Source organism: Talpa europaea (assembly GCF_964194135.1).
Source record: "Talpa europaea genome assembly, chromosome: 15".
In the NCBI taxonomy this organism is placed as follows: Eukaryota; Metazoa; Chordata; class Mammalia; order Eulipotyphla; family Talpidae; genus Talpa; species Talpa europaea.
In genome coordinates this window covers 55188191-55205449 of record NC_140083.1, presented here as the reverse complement: position 1 = coordinate 55205449, position 17259 = coordinate 55188191, and the positions used below count along the sequence as shown (strand labels likewise).

Genomic DNA, 17259 nt, shown 5'->3' with positions numbered 1-17259 from the left:
AAAATGGGGCTTATCCATGTTTCTGTGAAATTTAGGAGAGTTGATGCAAAACTACAAGTACTAGATTGGCATTTAGTAAACAATTCAGTAACTATTAGCAAGGGTTTATAGTACTGTCTGCCACTTTGGACGACTTGTTAACTTGGGTAGCCACTGATTTCAGTAAGTTCCACAAGGCTAAGAAACTGTATTTTGTTCACTGCCTAAAACTGCTCTGGAATCCAGTAGGCATTCAGTACACAGTGTTGAATACCTCCCTACCAAAGGTGATGAAAATATCACCTACATATGGATATTTTTCCCCCAAATTAAGAACAGGTCTTGCATACAGCAGATGCACAATAAATTTGTTTACTGAAATAAAAATGAAGATGATCACATGAAAAATATTTTCAGACAACTGTCAGAACTATATCAAGGCGTAAAAAAAGAGATTTAGAAACATACCAGTTTATGAAATTTTTTATTTAAAAAATAAAATTATAAACAAAATACAGAAAAATATTGACACCTGTGATAACAAGGAAATGACTCCAAATCTGTAGGGCAGCTTGTTATTCTGGAAGAACAAAATCATGAGTTTTATAAAGAAATTTTATTGTGCAAAGGAGGAATGTACTTTTTTAAGGTTCATTTATAATAGGTATTTGGCATGGACAGAGAAAATATTTCTATGTATACATTCAATGTTTTGCAGCATATTTACATTCAAGTTACATTTCAAATTCTATGCCAAATACAGTCTAACTCACCATCGAAACTTCCTACGATATTACTAAAATTCCGTTTATTTGGTAGGAGTACAGAATAATTTTATCAGAAAATAATTTTATGTTCCTACTAATGGGAACTACTTCAAAAACTTTACTGACATTTTCTCCCCAATTAAAGCCAAGCCTCTTCTAGACAAATTAGATGCTACTAAAATTTGGTCAGTTACAAAGTTACATGGTGATTTTTTTTCCTCCCTCCTAACAGACATTATTAAAACTAAAAATGAAAGGACACTAGCTCTGATAGATTACTTTTTCTTTTTTAGTAGTTAGGATATATGGACACAAGTAGAAAAATTTTAACTTCTTTTTAAAAGATGTTTGAAGCACTTTCCTTTTCAGTTGTTACCAAATTCCTCATCAAAACAAAACACATTAAAGAAACTCACATAATAGTTTTCTGAAAACCTTTCTACAGTCTCCCAAAACATTCTTTAAATCAGACTGTTTATTCATTAAAAATCTGAATTTCTTGCTTAGTTTTCCTAAACCACATTAGGGCAGCTTTCCCAGTTTCCTGATAATCTTCCCATTTCATTTGTAAAATTACAATTTCATTAAAAATCAACACAAACTACTAATAGCTTCCATCTTTGCTACAGTTCTTTGAGAAATTTATATCAAGTTACTGAAGAGACAAGATTCCACAGGGCACATCTGTCTAGATTTGGCAAATGTCAAGATTAGAAAGCTCTTGTGCCTCCATGAGATTCCAGATAAATCAATCTACTCAATGTATCAACTTTTCTTAATTATCTCAATTTGTAAAACATCTAGTAAGATAATTAATGACAAAACAATGGAGACAGGTGAATTTCATTGAGTTGCCCTCTTTCTCTCTCATTTACTTCAGGTTGTAACTTCTCCTCCAGTACATGAGATCTGGCAGTTGACAGGAGGTTGCTGAGTTGAGACCACTTCTAATTCAGATTCACGAACAAATATCACTGCATCACCACTTACATTGATAAGACACTGCGCCTGTAAGAACAACAGGATATGGTCAGTCACAAACTCAACTATATATATATTTTTTTTTTAAAGATTTATTTATTTATGCATACAAGAACTGGGGTACAGGCCAGAGGTGCAGGGGGTAAGAGGATTCACCAGAGACAGAGTGGGGAACAGAACAGGCAGATCGACTGAAATACACTGCTGAGGGGAGCAACAGGTGAATCAGGAAAGGTCTGCTGTGCCATGTGGGTAGCTCCCTGGCCGGGGATCGAACTCATGCTGCGGTGGCTGCGGATAGCTTCATAGGTTGCATCTTAACCCCTTGCGCCACCAGGGAAGCCCATATGCTTCTGTTCATGAGAGACAGTGTTATCAGCTGAAAAAGCACAGGCTAATCAATCACTGGAGAAAAGACAGACACTCCCCCCCACAAAAAAAAAAAAAATGGGTAAAGGGTAAGAAGGAAAGTCACAGGAAAAGAAACTCAAAAAACTATTATATTTAATTTTTAAAGGAATGTTTAATAATTTTAAGTGTCTTCCCAAAACTGATGAAAGAAAGGTATTCTGAAATGTAACCTAAGAATCAACACAGCATTGAGTGGGTTTCTTCCTTAGCTAGCTCTGAGGAGAACAATTGAAAGTGCTGCACCCAAAGGGTCCTGTGACTTGGGGTGAAACTGGAACACCTCTTGGAGACTTGAGAACAGCACAGACTGCACCAGAAGGAACACTGAGGAGATTTAAGCTTCACTAAACAGAAGGTGGGTGGAGAGAAATTCTTGGAGGCTGTGGTCTGGGGTGGAGAGGCTACTACTCCACAAAATGCAGTGCTATCACTTGGCAGTAGGACCTGTGGAAGGGAGAAGTGAGCAGCGTAGAGGCAAACATCCAAAGGGAAATATGTGCAGAGCACCTGGGGTGCAGGCCAGATCCCCAATGAAAAGAACAGTGATAGTGCACTGGGCAGCACTCCCCCTAATCCCTCTAGACTGGTACTGACATCATGAAGAACACTGAAAGCTTCAGTGCAATTTCTATCAAACTTTCAATGGAGCAAAGAAGTAGAGCAAACATCACTTAAATGTCTATGAAACACTAAAGACTGAATAGCCAAAGTAATCCTGACAAAGAAGAGGAAGAATGGTGGTAACACACTCCCAAACCATCAAACTATAAAGCCACAGCAATCAATACATATGGTATTGGAATAAAAATAGCCACATAGACTAATGGAATAGAAATGAAAGCCCAGAAATGTAAAACAATGTTACTGTAATAAGATAAATAAATAGGAAAAAATAAATTATACTAAGCTCAAAAAAAATATGTATGATGCTGAAAAAAATTAAGCAACCTCAGCAATACTTCTTTGTCCTCATTAACAAACTGACTCTGCTTCTTAGAAACAACAGGTGGCCCTCCATGATATGCTCTTCACCAGCGCTACAGTCAGACCCAACAGCACCAGTCCCAGCTAGAAGGCATCTTTAACTCTCCTCAGGGAGCTATAACCATATCCCAAAGACCCAGCAGAAGATGGCAGGAACAGTAACTTAAGAACAAAACTTTCAGAAGTCTAAGAGTAGTAACTAATCCCTTGGGATGGGAAAATAGCATTTGACCTATGTGTGATCATGGTTATTAAATATATTCACTGAAACATTTTAAGTATCTAGAATCAAAGAGCTCTGAAAAACAATTCTTTCTTGGAGGGGAAGATGGGAAGTGGAAGGCCATGGTGAAATTCATGATGGGAAGTCCTCCCATCAGAGATTTTTACTATGTCTCACCTGGTTTTTATTTGGATTCTCCATGAAGACACACTGCTTCATTATGTAGGAGACAACAGCATTTCCTCCCAAGGCAGCCACGTGAGCTCTCACCATTGCAAACACCTCAGCAATAAAAGCATGGAGAAAACCACTGACTCCTCCTTCCTGAAAAATAATGTACAGGAAAATCAAACCATGTATGTACACATGAATATACAGAAAATGTTAAAGAATGTTAAAACATCTTAAATGACCTTAATATAATGGATAAACATTTTAATTTCGTTCATAATGGGGACTTGTTGCAAGAATGAACAAATTTACTGGACACGTGTCTAAAATAAGGATCAGTATCCTTACTTTACAGATGATGAAACAGCTCAGAGATTTTGTAAAAATGTGGCCCTGACCAGCTGTGACCACACAGGTAGTAAAAAAGTGCAGAGCAAGACTTCAAAGTGTTCCTCCATCTTTAACATCTTGCTCTATCAAATTATTCCCATTATCATTCAAATAAACTGGTGACAAAAATAACAAAACATTCCTGTATTTTATATTGACTATTCTAAATCTGGATCCAGTCACAAATGCCTTGTGTCAGTTTCTCAAAGGCATCAGCACTTTTCCTGTTGTGGGGGTCACTGCACGTGCCATTTCTGGGGGTTCCTCAACCAGTTTTCCACTAGGATAATTCCCACTTGATCCTTCATCCCCAGTTTACAGGGACCTTCCTTAAATATCATCCCTGACTGACAAATACAAATTCAGTTCCTCTACTATATTCTCAGGTAGCCTGTCATAGTACTTTATGTTGCTATAGCTATAGACATTAGTCATGTGACTTATCTGTCTCATGTCCCCCATGATAGATGTAAATACCATCAGGTCAAGGGCTGCACCTGCTTTGCTCATGACCATATGCTAACACCTAGTTCACAAGCATCATAGTAAGAATTCCATTCATATTTGTTAGGGGATGAAATCCAATAATTTAGAGCATTTTTTCCTTGTCCAAAAAATAAACAAAACATAAACCAAAGGCTAGCCAGCAGCTTAAAATACTTTTCAACCTAAGTTTTCAACAAACTCTATTGGAAGTTATTCACAGCCAAGAAAAAAATTCTGTGTTAAACTGGAAATCAGAGGCAAAACAGAATGCAGCTCGAAAACCATTTGATCTGGTCATCTCTTTCCGAAAATCCAGAGGATTCTAGTTTTGTAAAGGCATCTATTTAGAATGAAGGGATTAAGTGAGTTGGTTCAGCCCGCCTCCAACTCAATCACAGCTCAGCAAATTTTTTTTCCTTTTACTCTTATCGGTTTTCCCACTACCTTTTAAATCAAGTAATTCCAATGGCAGAGCAACAGAGACTACAAATAGACTACTAATTTGAAAAAGATTAAATGACTGTAAGCAAATAACTCATGAGGCAATTGAATAAATAAGTGGTATTATGCCACACATTTAATATTATAGATCTCTATGGAAGAGAAATCTACTGCGAAAGCACACTTTGGGGTCGTTACTTAAGCAGCACAGAAGCCACTTAGGAAATAAAATATATGAATTCAAAATAGTGCAATATCCATGTGCTATTAAGAACATTAGAAAAGAAGTCAAGCCACCAGTCTATTCCACCTCACACCCAACTTTCTTGGTCAAACTTAATGGACTAATAAGTACCATCTATTTTATTTCTATATTAAAACGTTTTTGAGAATACCTTAAGATAGTTTCTTTATCATATCATCGTAACTAGAATATGATTTAAAAACTAATTTATCTTAAAAGGAACATCTACTAATTAATCTGACAAAAGTCTTCCACTCACACAAAAGCATCTTATGTTTACTCTGCACCAGGCACTGTACTGGGTACAGACTGTGAGCATAATGTTAAAAAATAGTATGTGATAAATAAAATAAATCTTTTTAAAAAATAGTATGTGAGCTGTTATTTCTAAGTATAGAAACACTGCTGGTGAACAATGGGGGAAAATCATTGGTAAGTTACCAGGGTAGTGAATGTGTTTTTAAAAAAAATAAATAAACTGCTGCTAAAGTAAAATTTGATTAAAAAACTTTAAAATTTCCCTATTCACAATATCAACTTGCTTGGCAGCCCTGTTCCATAATGTGATATAATACAAATATAATTTTTCTTCAATTTAAATTCCTGTGTAATGAAAGATATTAACAGGCTGACTCTGATTAACTTTGACCACATCAAGTAAGATATAACTACTGTTATTCTATAAACATATTGAAGTTTAATGATTCATAGTGTAAGGTAAGAATCTGCAGGAGAAGAGGAAGGAGGGGGTTGGAGGGAAGGAGGAAGGAGCACAGGAGATTGTGGTGATGGTGCATGGGTGCCTTGGTGAAGGAAACTCTATGGGAACTACGCCTGAGGGGTGGGGGAAGAAAACATTGTTTAAAAATGAACAATGATGTAAAAATTATATAAAAAGAATCTGAATAAATGACATTCTCATACCCTGATGGACAGAGTGGAAGAAGATGGGCAGACTCATTCTTTTTCAGAGGGAGGAAATGATAGAGTTAAATTATATAAACTATCCCATGGACATTTATCTACTACATAGTCCCCTACCTTTCTCATTGTAGTCCCAAAAGAATTTCTATTTAAAAAATAATAATAATAAATTAAAAATACAAAATTAATAGGCAACTATAAATTAGAGACATTCTGCAGGGGAGGGGAAGGGGGAGGGATCAAAACGGGAGGGGCGAGCACAAGGGACTGTGGTGATGGTTCACCGGCGACTTGGTGGTGGGAATTTATGGGGACTACACCTGAGAGGAGAAAGCAAACTACAAAAACAAACAATGATGTAAAATATATAAATAAATTATATTTTTGAAAAAAGAATTGCTATTTAAAAATATCACAGGCAACTACTGAGAAAACTAAGCTGTTCTTTCAGGGCTGTTTGAAACCTCTACTCAAACATGAATAAATGTATTTGCTGTATTTGTCATATAAGGATATGGGATTTCTCATAATAAGTGGATTTAAATTTAACACAATTTCCATGATAATACTGGCTGCCTTATGAAATTTGTCACATGTAACCTAGAATCAATCCAAATAGGCTGTTGCAGTGAAGATGATATGTGTTACTTCTGGCAAAAAAATAATTTGAAACATTTGGCTTTATTACTAATATCTTCAATTGGAGAAAATTCACAATTAACAATGAAATAACATCTACAAATTTACCTCCCGCAGAGAAGTGGTTTCTCGAATAAAAAACATGTTGATTATTCCAAGATATTTAGTTATTTTTGCTCCAGGAATGAAAGAAAGAGGTGTCATCTTAACAACCCCTACTGTAGAATTTGCACAAGGTGGAGTAGAACGACTCCGGAAATTTCCTTCACCCATCGGACTTGGTTTTTCGACTGTCACAGCTAAAATTGGAGAAAAAAGAGAAAGCACCAAGATCAGATGGCTGGCAGCATGAGCACTCCCTAAGGTGTCCATATAAGTGGTGACATTCAGCTGTCTGTGAGGCTAAGCCATGTCATGAAAGAAAAGAAATGATCATGCACTACATGCAATTAAAGAGAGAAAGAAAAATACAAGAGGAAATGCTGGAGTGGAATTGTTTTGGAAGAAAAATGGCATTCCTGCAAAAGAAAATGTTGATGCGGTGTAGCTACACACACAATGATCGTTATAAAGTGAAGGAAAAGAAAAAGCGGCAGAGCATTAAAAATTATCTGCTGTAGGAACAAATTATTCCAAAAAGAGTGTGAAAGTTGTATTCCCAGTACCATTTTCCATCTTTTTCAGACGACTTCATCATTGTCAACTTGTAGATAAACCTTAAGTTTACAACCTTAAGTTGTAACGGATTGCTTTTGCAAACTTTTTCGATTAAATGAACTTTTAATTTTTAAAACATAACAAATGACCTTGGCTGTCTAAAAGTTGTTTATAAAATGAAAATAGCTACCACTTATCAAATAATCACTGTAGGCCAGTATATGTATCTAATCCTTACAACCCAGCAACATAGGAATTATTATTCTCATTTTACACATGAGGAAACTGAGGTTCAGAGAAGTTAAACAACTTGCCCAAGGTCACACAGCTATCAAACTGGTACTCCTAGTATTCAAAGCCAGATTTGGCTGGTTCCATATTCTGTGATTGTTCTGAAATATAGATCATTCACTTTCAATGTTATAAACTTTCACTAAAATACATCTACCTCAAAGTCTACCAAAACACATGCAATACAGGTAAAAACCATTTAAGTACTGATCCTGATTTTAGCAGTGAGATAAGGGTTAACTTTCTCCAGGAAGGTCTTATTCTTTTAGCCCTCTGGAAATCATATTTTGTAAACTAAAAGATGCCACATTGTACATTGAGTCCTGGAGGAATGTCTCTTCAATAAGAGAGCTGATTATTGCCTTCCATTAGAACTGGTACATATTATCTATTTATATACTTTTAATACCACCTTCACAAAAAATAAAAATTTGAGAACACAATTGTACAGTTAAAATGAACAAATCTAAAGGGCACTAATAACTCATGCTAAACGACCATCAGAGTCTGCAGCTTTCACACTCCAGTGCATGATTGATTGGCAATGTTATTATTGGGTAGTAAGGTCTAGCCTTCACCACTGGAAAATCAGGAATATGCTTCTCAGATCATAATGTGGTAGAAACATCCGCCTACTTGTCTTAATTGATCCGCGTCTTATGGTCTGAGCTTTCAGTTTAATGAGCTCTATCCAGCTGCTGCATCTGTCTGCAAAGGAACTGTAATCAACTGACGTTGCTGAAAACACAGACAGAAAACAAAAGAAAAAACAAAGAAAAATATGGATGACGTCTCTTACTCGTCATAATACTCCTTCCGATGATGTCATTTAACTGTAACTTAGAAAAAGAATGGTCCTTTTCAAGTCAGGTAAGAGAGACAATAGAGTCAAGCTTTAGACACTGATTTGTCCAAAACCAAGTTCTTGGTTAACTGGCTGAGCGTTTTTTGGTGATGTCACAATTGCTTGGTCTTGGAGAGTATGAGGAAAGTGGGAGGTAGTGAAACCGTCAGTGAAAGGACCATAAACTGTGTTTTAACTCCCTTCTTGTCCCATTCTTTTGACTATACAATGCTTTAGCTCTTTATATTTTAGACTTTACAATCCAAACTTCGTAAATAATTCCCTTCCCTATTTTTACCCTAAAATTAAAGAAAAATAATGAGAATCAAATGTTGACAAACACATAAAGAAAATCATGAGGTGACTTATCTTTTATTGAAAAACTTTCTTTCTACTGGAAAGCCAAAGAATCATTTTTGTCAATATTGTTTCCATGTCTGATTTTGGCAATAAAACTTCTGATAACATGGGGTAGGGGGCACATTTGGGCCTAACAAGTTCTCCTTTTAAAAACAGTTAACATTCACTACTACTAATCTACAAAGATACTGTAAAAGAGTTAAAATTTAATTTTTAGAAGCTGGGGAACTATTAAAATGCTATCAAATTTAAATATTCATTTTTAATATTTTTAAAATGCAGTCTAACCACAGTAAAGCCACACTTGGGATCTACTCCATTTTGTCCAGTGCATTTCTCCGATGTCTGTATGCTTAGGCACCACCACACTAGAATTTAACACCTTGGGCGACTATTTGCTTAATTAGGCAAACTCACCTCTCTGTGCAGCTGGTATACCTGAGTTAGAACTTGCACTCTCCAGGTGTTCTAATAAGACAATATGAACAACATTAGCTTGGATGCTAAGTACAAGCCAGTATCTCTTCTTTGTTGTTTGTTAATACTCTCTATAAGCCAGATGAAGAGGAGGAAATCTCTATGGCTTCATTATAAAAGCAAACCAAATAGAAGTATTGAGGATTAGAATGCAGTTTCTATTGACATGTGAACTCTTGCTCAGTTGATAAATAACATGCCAAGAAGACAACTTGTTACTGCAACACAAAATGAGTGTCTGTACGGGCATGAGTGAATACAAATACAGTAACAAATGTAGTAGGATGAAAGCAGGATGTAAGAAAACTGGGTAGACAAGGGGTCAATGCACCGGGGAGAAAGTGAAATGACAGATGGGAGAGTGGAAATGCTGGTGGAGAGGAGAGCCAGTGATATGAAAACTGCACACAAGGCACTGCCCAATGTCTCACAGATAAACATAAGCCGCTAACCAGACTAATCCATCCCCTTGCCATGACTCGAATCCAAGTACTTCAGTCAACAGCTCCGTCTGTGTTATCGGTCTGTGTTATCAAGATTCTGTAGAGCTAACAAGTGACTGCTCACCACAGAAATAACTAGGAATTGCAAACTCCCTTTCCAGTAACCTCAGGAGAGTAGTACTGAATATTTTTCCTGATATTTTATATGTTTATTATAGATATTTAATTGTACAAGCTTAGCTAGTACTATAAAGATACTTCAAAATCTATTTTAATGTTCAGACTCTACCCTAAAAAAAACCCTATGGAAAACTGGGGTCATTTAAAAAAAAAAAATTTACAAACTATGTAAGCACAAATTTTTTTGTCTCTGCCTAATGTGTTGATCTTTTGCTAATATTCTTAAATTAATAAGTTAAATGTTTCAAAGATAAGATTATAAAGATAAGTTCTGTACAGAATGTTTCTGCTAATTGGATGCCTTGGAAGTGTCTCTCAGACCCTCTTCCTCTTTTTATGAGGCAATTCGCTACTAATTGAGATTGCACAGCAGCTGACATTCCTCCTACAATATAGAGTTGCTGAATAAACGGTTTCACTAAGAAGGGTCCACAAAATGCCTTGACGTCATGGCCTCAGACTACAGATCAAGACTGGTGATTCCATCTTTGGAGGGAGTGAGGAGGCACTGCAAGCTACAGGATGATGACGAGACAGAACTGACCTTCAGAGGCTTGCCAGTCATCTCAGGGATAGCTCAGCACAGAAATGATCCCAGAGCAGAGCCTGGGATAAAATGGGGCATGCGCCAGACTCACCTATCGCAGGAAGGCCCCATGGCTCTCACAGCCATAGCAGTATAGACTTACAGAGTGTCAATTACAGAAAATACACTGGCATTAGGAATCATGTGAAATTTTTTAAAATGCAGGGATAGGGGAGAGAAAGCTAAAAAAAAGTGTGAAAATTACCGAAATGAAACTACCTTCTATACCTTGATATTATCTGGGTGTTATGGCATTCCCTAGGAGCAAATGTATATAATTTAATAGCAAATGCGTTTAAAAAGAGAGTGCTTAAACATGTAGGCAGTGTCTGCTTCCAGCTCTAAATATATCAAGTGAGAACAAAGGTATACAATGATCTATAAAATATTAGGGATTTAAAAAAAAAACCTAATGTCTTCGCAAAGACATAAATAGTTACATTAAACTGCCTTTTAGGAAGGGAAAGGAAAGGGAGCTCTACTTTGGCCTATATAAATTTTTATGGGACTTGATTTTTCACTATGTATATTATTACTTTCCCAAAGAATTTTACAAAGAACAGGGAAGAGGAGAAAAAGCATGGGAAAATATTTATTACATGCTCTCAAACAGGAATGTATCTGAAATAAAGTCTAGGGAAAAAAAAACTAAAATAACAGGTTTCAAACTAAGGGACGGCTGAGGGAGAAGTTACTGATCTCACGACAGGAGAGCAGGCCTGCCTGTAACAAGTTTGCTACGGGAGAGAAGGCTGGGGACACGGGACATGCTGGTTCAGGCAACAGATACACATGGGCATGTCAGGGTGGTTTGGGGTCTAATGATCTCAGACTTTCAGTCAGTTGGGGCTTCAGAATACAGTTTGGCTTCTCAAATAATGGGATTTTATCTGAGTACTGACAGAGAAGGTTCTTCAATACAGTTGTCTGGCTTATTGACAACCTAGAAATTCTGGTTAAAAAGAAAGAAACAAAAGAATACTCAATCTCCAGGCCAACACTAAGACAATTTGTCTCATTAAAAAAAGTGGGGTAGGGGCCTCCTTGGTGGTGCAAGGGTTAAAGTCTCAGCCCTATCACTAGCCACTGTGGCCTGAGTTCAATCCCCAGCCAGGGATAACCCACATGGTGCAGCAGACCTCTCCTGTCTCCCCCACTGCTCCCCTCAGCAGCATATTTTGGTCGATCTGCCTGTTCTGCTTCCCACTCTGTCTCTGGTGGATCCTCTCACCCTCCCACACATCTGGCCTGTACCCCGGTTCTTGTATAAATAAAAATAAATCTAAAAAAAAAAAATTTATACTTTGTTTTTCTATTTAAGAATTTTCAATTTTAAGTAATTTTTTTTTAAAGATTTATTTATTTATGTATACAAGCACTGGGTACAGTCAGAAGCGCGGGAGGGCAAGAGAATTCACCAGAGTCAGAGCGGAGAACAGAACAGGCAAACTGACAAAGTACACTGCTGAGGGGAGCAGCGGGTGGCAGGAGAGGTCTGCGCACCACATGGGACCCTCACCCGATGGCAGGGGATAGAACCGGCACTGCAGAGGCTGCGGGCAGCTTCGCAGCCCAGCGTTAACTGCTCTGCCACAAGGGAGGCCCCAATATTAAATTATTATAATCAAAATTTGGTTTACAGTCTTGAGGCATTTACATCTGTCTATGTATTAATAATATATATACACATACATATAAATATACATACATATATATAGTGTATATATAAAAAGCCCTCAAATCTGACTTAAATGACTGAGTTAAGGTACAGAAACAGTCAGTATAAACTTCTAACACAATGGTACTCAAATATTCATGGACTGATAATGAAATTGTCATATTACAATTATATTGTTAAGACAAATGGATTCAATTTTGGATAGTCCACAAGGGGAAGCAATTCAACTATAAAACACAGATAAATTCATACATTAAATGACCAAGACAATGCATTTCTTTATCTGGGTCATTAGTTTCCCACCAAGGGTGTACAACATCCTAAATCATTTGTCTTTCTTCTTCAACCTCCTCCTTCCTTTTCCCTGCCTTTCGTTCCAGGCATCCAGCCCTCCCCTCATTCTCCTCCTTTATATCTTTTTTCCAAATACCCCCTACTTTCTGTCATAACCCAATTCAGTTTTCCTTTGCTTTTCACTTCCTCTTCCTCTGATTCTGAACTTCTCTACCATCAAGCTGCCAGAACCAAGTTAAGATTCCTTTACTCTGCTTCTCCACCAAGTGTCTTTTTCCCTCCTTCCTTCCCAGTTCTTAGATGAGTTTTCCACACATTTTCCTCTCTTTCCTTCCCCTTCCCCTCTCATTTCAAAAACTCCTGCTGATTGTTGTGGCCAACCAGTCAAGGGAAGAACATTAATTAGTGCTTTACTACTGTTGCTACCACATGGTCATTGTGACAAAAAATATTTTTTTAAAAAATCAGACATGTTAATAATTTTAGTTAGTATAAAAATTATATATAGCTGTAAGAATTCAGAACCATTAGTTAGCAGGAAAAAAAAAAGCTAACTTTTATAATATTCACAGATGATACTTTTAATTACTAAATTAAAATGTGAGGAAAATAAGTTTTCAAAGTTAAACTGTCTTTTAAAATTGATTTAAATTTAACAAAAAGAAAAAGTAACTCAGACTATTAGAAAAATAAAAACAAAAACTTCTGCTTGTGAATACCTAATCTTGGAGTACAATGTTAAGAGTCAGCTTGTTTTCTTTGCTACTGAAATCCAGATTTTGACCTCTTCTTGGCCCACCAGTCAGCAGCCGCTGAAAGAGATGAGCGCTCCTGCCAGTTGATAGTTTATACCGCTGAGCCTGAGGAAGTCACCCAGCAGAGAGCAAAGTCAAAGTACTACCAAGCCAGTATAAAACTTTTCTTCTAGATCACTTTCCTCTGACAGTACATGAGAATTAAAGTTGACTTAATCAAACCTTTTACAGCCTTAAATTCTCAGGATTTCAATGGAAACTACCGTCCTATCATAGATTAGGTTAATATAAAGTTTTTGAGACTGATTTATAGTGGTATATAATTCCCACACAATGTCATTAATAAAATTTCTTAAGCCCCACAATATGGTGCCTACTGCCTCAAGTCTTATGTCTTAAGACATATATCCAATGTAATATGCTAACTTTGATTTAAAAAATTACAAGCATAAAATTCTTGAGATTAACCACAGTCTATAAGAAAATCATTAATTTCTTTTACTATTTCACCCAGATAACATTCTTCAGATTCCACATGTTTATTATATTTGCTCGAGCTCATGTTCTCTCTCTCTAATCATTTAAAGGAAATGTTGATATTAACTCCTAGAACAGATTATAAAACTGATCTAAAAAATTGCTACACCATCCTCTTTCTCATCACACACCTGCAGATGAAAAGAAGTAGTTCATGTTGATGCCACATTAGCTATGTTCCTCACCATATTTTTTCAACAAAGAATTTTGATGACCTTCACTTATTAGTGTCCTTTAAAGAAATTACTTAGGCTCAGCACTTTGTAATATTATAAATCTGAAAAAGCAAGGTAATCAGCAAGGTTACATCAAATCAACCATAAATTTGAGACTTAAATCAAACTATTTTGTTACCTTGAGAAACAAAACCAAATGTAACAAAACACAAGAAAAAACTGAACATGGATGGACAATTCAGGCCCAGCTTACTCTGTACAGTGAATTAAGATACATGTAGTTGGATAATTTTTCTCCACATAATAGTCACTCATTTTCAGTAACACCAAAAGATAAGGAAAGGTTTATCTACAAGTGAAAAGATGGAAATATTCATAAACACACTATGAACAGCTCTTGAAACTACTGTCAACATAAAAGGAATGAAAATTTTAACAACCTATCTATGATAAGAACATGAAAAATCAATCAGAATTCAAAGCTTTCAGAATTTAAAAAGAAACAACTATCAGCTTACCCAACTGAGCAAACAAACTATAAAAATGGCATGCTTATTTTCTTATCAGTATTATTAGTTGACTTTTGAGTCTCTTGTGGTTGCATATAAGAAAGTAGGTAAGTTTTTTGAGCATTTATTCCCAGCACTATTACCTGTCTTCTCTCCTGCCTATTTCCTCTAAATTCATATGCTTAACTTTTTTCAGGTATTTCTCTTCTCTATTCAAAACTTTTCTTGATGTTACAATACTCACTTACTATATTCAAATTACAACAGTATTATTATTACATTCTTTGGAGATCTTTTCAGAACCCATCCCATCCTCCAATCTTCCAAACTACATTGAGAAAACTCTTTCAAATATATTTAGTACAGCCCACAACCTCCGGAAAAGACTTGAGGAAGCAAAGACAATGAATAAGCATGCAACAGAAACCACAATTCAAAAAACAATTTACTGAAAAAGGTACAGATCAATGTTTTAGTGTATTGATGATTCTTAAATGTAATATTCAAGGAGAAGCACATAGGTCTTGCAGTTAAACAATGTAAAAAGTTTTATGTACATTAACATCAGATACGATGATGGTGAGCATTACGATGACTGCAATGGTGGTGATGGTGATGATGATAGAGGTGGCATGATCTGATTCATTATTTTCAAATCTTTGAAACCCTTTCCTCAAAGTCACATGAACCATAAACTATGGAAACTTAAGGAAGCAGAATTTTAAAGACTAGCGAGAATCTTAATCCTTCCACATTTACAGATGAACACCTGAGGCATACAGAGGTTAACTGGCCTAAGTTCTTCTACTTCATCAGCAGCAGAACTGAGATGAGAACTCAGCTGTTGCTTCATTACACCACATCATGGCATCTCCACACTGCTTAAAATAAACTGCAGAAGTTTTAAATACTGTTCAGGTATGACTTATTCTGCTCAAATTCTTCTTTCCCTGCTCTTCAGTTCACAGAGCACTAGACATATATCCAATATACTAATGAACACACATTCTGAAGATACTGCAGAAATTAAAATTATAATATGGACACACAGGGCAAAATTACAGCATTGAATATTTTTGCAGATATCAGCAGATATTAACACAGAAGAAAGAATTAATAGGGACCGTAAGTCCACAGTACCTATTCCTTTAGAAAACCAATACATCAATTTTTTATTCATTGGATTTTTGGTTCTGAACCCAACCCCGTCCCTTGCCACTACACCCCACCCCCAAAGTAGGGAAAGGATAAATGTAGTAATACTTAAAATCAGTTTGGAACTAACCATGCATGAAACATGAACTTCTGCAAAGAGCAGATGTTTGTTAAAAATTCCCATCTAGTCAGTTCTAGGAAGATTTCTGACAGTTCTTCTTTCTGTTCTGGAGGCTATATTTAACTTATAAATCTGAACTCAGATTATCTTTGGATTTGAATTTTCTTCTCTATTCTTTCAAGGAACTTGAAGTATGCTAAAAGTCTCTTTGGACTCCTAAATTAGAATTTTAATTTACACAAAAAGGAAAGAAGACCACAGTTATCAGGTTAGAAAATTCAAAATCTGAAAATAGCTTATCTTCTTATCTTCAAGTGAGAGTCAGGATGTCTGCACTGACAGGCCTCGGACTGGTTTATTAATGACTCTACTGATCTATATGATATGTAATGTGAACATAAAACTATTTCTAATGCACTAGTTTGATATCAGATAAATAACTCACAAGCAGAAATCATGAAATAAGTCCACTTGTCTTATAGAACAAAAAATTAGAAAAGTTATTTTGCTATTAAATTATAAATGCATTATTTCTCAGAATAAAAAAATCTAGGAAAAAAGATATGTTTATTGTAAATAAATACAACAAAATAAGTAATTCTGAAATTTTTTATAATAAGAGTTGCAATGAAATAAGAAGAGAAGTGGTAAGAACAACCTCCCATTTTTCTACAAGGATTGTACAGATCTAAGTAGACTTATGGCTATAAGCAAAGGTACAATATTTTGCATGAAAAAATGAATCATCTTACAAGTATATAACAACTCAATTATAGCCATGACACACTTTCACACTTGCGATGCCCCCTCTGAAAATCTCCCCCTCTATTTTCCAAAGAAAGTAAGTATTCTGCCATCTATGAAAATCCAAACATTTTTATAAAAGCTTTGATTGTTACCGGAAAAAATTACCTGTTGTAAGTATCAAATATACCATGTTGTGAAAAGTTACTTTCAGGAAATCCAAATTTCTGAAAATAAAACTTTAGTACACTTGAGGTATAAGAATGGAATCATATGAAAAATTACCTTAATAATTTATGAAGAGACTGCTTGAGAAATTAAGGCGAACATTACCTTCTCCCCTTCATGAACATGAAGAAACATACAGTGAGGGAATGAAGAGTAAATCTTCATCTCAGATTAAGTAATACTGCCTACAATGAAGAAACACATAAAAGAAACTAGGACTTGCTTTTGCATTTCCCTTATTTAACCAACCTTTAGACGGTGGGAAAGGATGAGAAGGCAGTGAGTCTGAACAGAGTTCCAGTGGAAATTGCAGAAGTTCCTCATTATCTGTAGAGGCTTGAAAAGCAAAAAAGACACTAGTTATCTAGTAATAATCTATTGTTGACTTTCTGAAAATTAAGACTCTGGGATGGCATGAGTATTCCTGCTCCCCTCTTTATTCTGCTTATTTCTCCATGGTTTTTCCCATGGGGACCCTTCAGCTGTACCATGCTGAGAATGAAGAGTATTGTGGTGAGGTTTGGAATGACAATGCATGTGAATCTCTTAGTAGCACAGTGCCTTGAAAATTAACAAGCATTCAA

General features: G+C 35.9%; 1 protein-coding gene across 22 annotated transcripts in view; it reads right to left on the bottom strand.

Moving 5' to 3' along the window:
• Nucleotides 1–1622: 1622 nt before the first annotated feature.
• C2CD5 (C2 calcium dependent domain containing 5) overlaps nucleotides 1623–17259 on the bottom strand; it is a gene marked incomplete at both ends in the record, with an annotated part of 87107 nt that continues 71470 nt past the window's right edge. For 6 of the 22 annotated variants that reach the window (XM_084255225.1, XM_084255232.1, XM_084255229.1 and 3 more), the window contains 6 exons: nucleotides 1623–1754; nucleotides 3523–3669; nucleotides 6749–6939; nucleotides 8225–8326; nucleotides 9210–9260; nucleotides 16925–17011. In XM_084255225.1, coding sequence (XP_084111351.1) covers nucleotides 1623–1754; nucleotides 3523–3669; nucleotides 6749–6939; nucleotides 8225–8326; nucleotides 9210–9260; nucleotides 16925–17011 — 710 coding nt within the window. The remainder of the gene's footprint in view (nucleotides 1755–3522; nucleotides 3670–6748; nucleotides 6940–8224; nucleotides 8327–9209; nucleotides 9261–16924; nucleotides 17012–17259) is intronic. The other 16 variants (XM_084255219.1, XM_084255222.1, XM_084255221.1 and 13 more) reach the window with 4 other exon arrangements.